This window comes from Condylura cristata, unplaced genomic scaffold (assembly GCF_000260355.1).
Source record: "Condylura cristata isolate star-nosed mole 26May11 unplaced genomic scaffold, ConCri1.0 scaffold00027, whole genome shotgun sequence".
Taxonomy (NCBI): domain Eukaryota; kingdom Metazoa; phylum Chordata; class Mammalia; order Eulipotyphla; family Talpidae; genus Condylura; species Condylura cristata.
In genome coordinates, this window is record NW_004567128.1 from 24,778,313 (window position 1) to 24,785,240 (window position 6,928).

Here is a 6,928-nt window from a genome sequence, read left to right on the forward strand (position 1 = left end):
GCATCCTTATCAGAGCATTATAAATCACTTACCAAATGCTCACACACATGATGGATCACACAATCAAAGTGCATAGATCATGTGGGCTTCAGAGAAAATTGGACTAAATGCTATAAAGTACAATTATATGCCTGACACTGGATCTTCATTTGATCTGTCACAACTCTGAAAGTCACTGCTCAAAAGAAAAAAGACAACAGACATCTGCTCAATCAACTTTATTTTTTAATAACCCAAACATGTACTGACTTTTGTATCCAGACATAGTGGAAGATACAAAGTGAAGAAAAGACAAGATCCTTCCCCTCAAGTAAATCAAAGCCAGCTGAAGACATATATTATATGAGACAGCGAGACAGTAGCATCTGTGTAGTGAGCTGCAATTTAGGACACAGTAAACCCACACAAGGGGACACCATCCATGATCAGAGCAAGGTGTGGGGGGAGGAGGCTGGGGCACACTTCCTGGGGGTGCAAAAAGCAAGGGGCCTGTGTTCTAGTCCCCCAAATATCAGTGGCTTACTGTGGGCTTGGCAGAACTGAATCCTGTCCCTCTAAGCTGCAGAGAGCTCCAGAGTAGATAGGAAGGGCCAGATGGCCTCCGAGGTCTCTGTGGTCTAACACTACAGGGCCCTATGGGCAAATGCCGAGACCCTGAAAGATGGGAATACGAAAGGCAGGAGGCAGAACAAATGCAAAGCCACATGAGTGAGGGTAGACATCATGTTTTGTGCATGGGCAAGATACATTGAGGGAGAGCAGGGTTGTTTAACAGGACTTAACTACTGCAAAGATTCTGGGGGCAGTAAAGTTGGAGGTGGGGGGAAAACAGAGAGCTAAGTCAGTTAAGAGACACAAAGCTGGATCAAAGTGAAGAAAGAGATACCACCTTTCCTGTGGTCAGAAGTCTGATTTATCACCACACTCCCCACATCACTCTACATTCTTCATGACTTGGTGGAACTGTGTCGCAGGTGCTTCCCCCCAAACCAGACACCAAGTAGAGGAGGACGAGGGTGTGGTTACAGCTGCTCTCTGTTTAGGCCCGTACAAGCAGTCCCCTTTTGTGGGCCAGGAAGCCAAGAGCAGTTGCTGAAAAGATGGTGGTCAATCCGATCAGCCTGAGCAGGCCTGGCACAGAGGGCAAATGTCTCTCCAGGAAGGTCGTGGTAATCGGCCTCACAGGGACATCCTGGGTTCAAAAAACATGAGTTGTCAGTACAGGCCTCGCATGCTTCACCACAGAAAATATGCTTCTCTTTTGTTCTCTGAGCACAACCCACTTTCGCCACCATCCAGGCCATTAAACACAATACTTTCTCTGCTCCTAATACTCCTAATACACCTCCATTCCCTTCTGGGTTTATTTCTTCTTGGGGTAACAATATTTTGCCACACTGTGATTCAGTTACAGGCTCACACCTCCTCAGATGTATGTCAACACACCCACCACAAAGCACCCATAGTCCTCCACTGTAGTCCACTGGGCCACCTCCTCATTTCATTCCCACCTCCTCATTTCCACATCTGATTTCTAGGGTTTGTTATTGATTTTTGGCTTGTTTCTCCCCTCTTCATTAATCCCGCTTCATCCTTCAAGTAATTCCTCACATTCTCCGAGACTTTCCTGTTTCCCAAGCTCAGCTGCCTCTCTCTTTTTATATCCTCAGCATGTCTTCTTCAATGCATGTGTTTTCTGGTTGTCTTTTGTGCTCCCCAAGTGTTGAGCTCCCTGGGAGCACTGCTGGACCCTTATCTGGGGCCAGTGCAGAGTGGAAGCATCATGAACATCTGTCAAGTGAATGACTCTGTGGCCTGTTCAGCCCTCAATCCCTTCTCTGACAGAAGCACTAAGAGAATGACTTTGGAGTGGCACAGCTATTTTTGATTTGACATGTGGCAGAGGAGTAAGGGACCTTTCTGATTCTACCCTCCACAATGAGCTTCACCCTATCCTTCTATCCAGTTAGGGAATCTCACCAGGGTTTTATTACAACATCGGTAGGTATACTGAAAATGAATTTTACATCTGAATCTGCTCTCTTGCATTCCACACTTTTGACACTGCACGGGAGATATTGATTGGATATATGTTCCTTTCATTTCCTATCTTCTCTTGAGAGTCATCAGTTTAGAGATTTACGTATGTAACAGGTGCTCAATGAGTTCTTCATATGTCTAGAACTTGCTGTGAAATGCCTCCGTGAAGGCATCTATTTTTTTAATTTTTTCTAATAATCTGCAATATATTTTGTTGCTACAAATCTATCAAACTTCTTCTAGATCACTCCCCTTTACCTTAGCCCATGGTATCTCATTAAGTATGCATAGCTTAGATCACTTATTAGTGTGCAAATGCAAGCACACATACACAAATGTTTCTATTTGCAAATAATTACTTTCAGAGAAAAGGGATTGACTTTCATAAAATAAAACATTACCTACCACGGACTCTGGTTCTGACTGCCAGATTTCATCCTCTGGGATCTTCCCCATGGCATGCAGGATCTGAAATGAAAGAGCATGTTGGCGAATAACAAAATTGACATTATCATTTTCCTAATTTGCTCTTTATATGAAGGACTAACTAAATGTCCCTTGGGATATCCATCAGCAACATAGAGTAAAAGCCTATGCAGTCCATACACCCTTTAAAAGGCCCCCCAAAGTCTTCTATCTATGATATAAAGAGGAACTAAACATTAGGTTCACCATCAATTTTAGTAGTTGTGAACACACCTTTATAGACATGAGGTCAGAGATAGTGTTGGGAAATGTACAAATAAATTCAGAATCCTGGGGCCCTCCCGGGTGGTGCATCTGTTAAAGTGCAGCTGCTTCAGCTCACTGCCTCTGCTTGAGTTCAATCCCCGCCCCAGAGGTGAGCCACATGGCGCGGCAGACCTCTCCTGACCTGCCCGCTGCTCCCCTCAGCAGTGTACTTCGTTGACCTACTCCCTACCTCTGTCTCTGCTTAATCCTCTCGCTGCCTCTGTACCTCTGGTCTGTACCCCAGTTCTATATGCACAAACAAATCTTTAAAGAAATAAATTCAGAATCCTCATAGAAACATGTTGGATTCTCTAATATTAGACATAGGTGACCTGTCAAGTACAGCCATGGCTATCTTTTGCCCATGGATTTGCTTTTTCTTTCTTTCTTTCTTCTTCTTTTTTTTATTTTTGATGTTTTCATTGTTACTTTTGGGTTAACATGTTCATTTTCACCTGAGGCGATGCTCTCCAGGATTTCAGACACCTTTCCCTGCTTGTGAGGCCCAAGAGTCCCCTGCCTTCCCACAGCCTGTGGCCCCAGCTCCCACCTCTCGCGCTGCTCGCTCCCCAGCCTCCACAGCACCCTCCATGTAGCCGCTCCAGTGTGTGGCTGTCTCAGTGCCAGCAAAATAGATCTTGTCCACTGGCTGACGTAGAACCCTGGAAGCAAAAGCAAAGAGGGAGAAATGGTCAGTTTCTGTAAGCCCCAGAAGAGCCTTTTCACAAAGGCCAAGCCTGGTGGGTTTCTTCAGATTGTCCACCTCAGGAGTACATCAGCAATTTGGGGATGATATTAAGAGGTCTTCCAGCTCTTGCATCTACCTTATCATAGACACTGTGGGATAAAAGCCAATGTCTACTCTTGTCTCAAGAGCTTACTGGTAAGGGGAAGGATGTCTTTGGAGGTAAAATATGCACTTTTTTCACCTGCATGAAGTGAGGGATTGTATGAGCCTAGTCACATGCAGCTTCTTTTACGGCTCACCAGCTCTGAGCAAGGTAACATGTGCCCTGTCGTCCACTTTACTACGCTACCAATGAGCTTGGCAAATCCATTCCTCTCCCTAATCTCTGTTTACTCATCTCTTAACAGGCACAGTTTGAGGATTTTTAAGACCTTTTCCACCAGTAAAGGTAATGAGCCTGTGAGGGTGACTATGGCTCCCAAACTATCATTCATTGAGCATTTCTAACAGTTAAGAGTTTTATTACATCCAATTAGAACAATACACATTGCTGGATGCAAAGTATTTTTTTCAAGTGCATTACTCCTTACCACAGCTCTGTCATACTGTTACTATTCCTATTTTGCAGACGAGAATATGGAGGTACAGAGACTGTGGTGGACACTGTGATATACCATCCAGACCTCCCTTCAAGAATGAAACATTCCCACTTGCTGGTATACTGCGGAAAGACGGCATTCTCATGTCAGCCACCTTGGTGGGCTGCTACTGCTAAAGGAAATTGCCTAACTCAAGATTATGCCTCCTTCCAGCAGCAGCTGCATCTAGTAACTAATCATCATGGTGTTACAAGGAACACCTGATCCTTTCACCCCAACTTGGGATGACTCTTAAGAGCCACCCTAGCTCCAAAGCTCCCAGTGTGGTCACCAATGGTCATCACTGGAACTATTGATACACCTCAGCCCAGCTTATCCTGCTGCCCACTCCTACTTCCTTCCTCTGTCCCCATAGGTGTTGATAGCAAGAGCTCTTACATGTATATCTCCTGTCTGCTAATCTTTACTTTGAAGTCTTCTTGCTGGGGAATGCTATAAGCAACAAAGTTAGAGTAATTTGCTTAAGGTCAAAGCTAGTAAGTAGCACAGCTGTTATCTGTACTGAAGCCCTGTGATTTGAGAGTCTGCAGTCTTAACCATTTGTTTATATGGCCTTCCTCTATGGAATGGCCTCTCTAATCATCTTTATAAATGGTGTCATAGGGGTTAAAGACAGTGCTAGCAAGCCATTGCCAGCTGCTGCAGCCCAAGTTCAATCCCCAGCCAGGGAGCTACCCACATGGCACAGACCATTCCTGTTTCCCTCGCTGCTTCCTTCAGCAGTGTATTTCAGTACATCTGCCTGTTCTCTACCCCACTGTCTCTGGTGAATCCTTTCACCACCACACCTCTGATTTTACCACAAATTTCCCATAGTATCATCATCACAAGCTAGCAAAATGCCCAGGCGCTACACAAAGAGACAACAATGTCACAGCACTGACTTCTAAGGGGGACAGCTGGTCATCATCTGGACAAAAATAACACAAGGGAAGCTTGGCCAACTTTTGATATTCATCTTGTCCCAGGTTTCCAGGGTGTGAGGTAAGGAAGGTGATGTCCAGAGCTGACACCTGTGCTCTATTTTAGTTACCACTGTACACTGTGGGGCCTTTTATCAGAGAACCAATTAGACTTGGTTGCTTTGGTGGATTTCCCTTCACTTACAGATATCAAGGAAGAAAAGTAGAAAATTGAAGAGAGGATATTAGATCAGTGATAATAACACAGACTAATTACCCACTGTCAGCTGGACTGGAAAGCATGAAACTAATGCAGAAGGGTGGGTGCCTTGTGAGAGAAGCTACACTGGCTTGGCTTTCTGCATGTCCACTCAACAACACTGATCTTCACCAAAAGTTCACTTTTATTTATTTATTTTCAAACAGAGGGAACTAAGCTCAAATCGGAAACCTCTGACCCACCCTAAAATTAAATACTAGATGAGAGAACAAAGGCTTAGAGAACTCATCATAGGATTAGGATACTAAAACCAAGAATTCATTTCAAACAGAGATGGTTTTCACCCTATTTGTCATGTGGAAATCTTTCCCTTTGGGGGAAAAATAATTGAATGGCTAGAGAAGAAAGAAGCCTCTCCTTTCTTTTACAGGTGAGAGGACAGTATATATTCGCAAGAGGGCTCCATGTATCTTTCTTATGGTTTCATGGAGTTTCCTTGTACATGTTACTGCTTCGTCTGCCATCCATTTTTCAACCTATCCAGAAGTTCCTTAAGATGCATGTTCATTTCTTTACTAAAGTCATGCTGTCGGTATTATCTTCTGTCTTCCATCTGGAAATAGAACATTTTCTGTGTACTTTCAAGACTATGAAGATAAAATTCTTGTAGTTTCCCAACTGTCACAGACCCGCAGGTAGGTGGTGTTGCTCAGACTGGCGTCTGGTCACTGAGGTGTGCTGACCCTATGAAGCCTGGTGCATCTCACCGGGAAGGAGTAAAGATAAAAGGGTGTTTTCAGGTCACTAGCAATGTGGGGTTTATCTTGAGTTTCGCATGTGGTCACAGTCAGACCAGTGCACAAAAGAGTCCTTCTCCCACCCGCCAACACCCCGAAGGTGTTTTGCCTTTGGGGTTTCCTCATGGGATTGAGCTGGAGCTTATTATATCACTCCATCAGAAATCGAATTATGCCATAAAACCAAAACCAAAAGTAATACTCGGATTGGCTTTTTTCTGTTGAAAGTTTAAATTTTGTATTCCTGAAAGTGTTATAAAAGGTTAAAGGAGCCTATTCACAGTTCTGATTCTCCATTCAGTCCTCACTTTTACCCACAACCCAGCCAGGCAGCACTTTCAAACAGATATTCCATGAACTTGTAGGATTTCAAGCACTTGCTCACACTGTCCCATCTGCCTAGAATGCATTCCCCAAAGGCCTACTCAGTCTCAGTCTTCTCAATCCTCAGGAGTGTATGTATCATGAATCATCCTCAGGCTTCTCTAGTTAAGGCTAACCTGAGTCCCTAAGATAATTTCATGGCCCTCTATCAGAGTACTTACCACAGTGTGTTAAAGCTTTTGATGTGCTTCTCCTCTCCCCACCCCCACCCGTCAACACTGCCAGCCCCTTTAAAGCAGGAGGGCTTTTCTTGCTATTGAAGTTTTCAGCACAGTGTCCTGCAAATGGCTAGCATCCATCAAATAAGTACTGAATGAAACAGTGATACTTACATATTCTATACTCAGCATATCCAAATACTAAATAAAGTGCCCAGTAGCTAATCATTCTGATCCCAGAATGTTCTCATAGAAGATTCTTTGCCATCTTGAAGAAAGTGCTAACCAAAGTCACTATGTATTCTGGTCCCAGAATGTTCTCGTACAAGATTCTTTGCCATCTTGAAG

General features: G+C 44.0%; 1 protein-coding gene across 1 annotated transcript in view; it reads right to left on the minus strand.

The window, feature by feature from the left end:
* Nucleotides 1–210: 210 nt before the first annotated feature.
* Nucleotides 211–6,928, minus strand: part of MAOB (monoamine oxidase B) — a 97,731-nt gene continuing 91,013 nt past the window's right edge. The window contains exons 13-15 of the mRNA XM_004689962.2: nucleotides 3,323–3,434; nucleotides 2,446–2,508; nucleotides 211–1,192 (exon numbers count right to left, since the gene is read on the minus strand). Coding sequence (XP_004690019.2) covers nucleotides 1,040–1,192; nucleotides 2,446–2,508; nucleotides 3,323–3,434 — 328 coding nt within the window. The 3' untranslated portion in view covers nucleotides 211–1,039. The remainder of the gene's footprint in view (nucleotides 1,193–2,445; nucleotides 2,509–3,322; nucleotides 3,435–6,928) is intronic.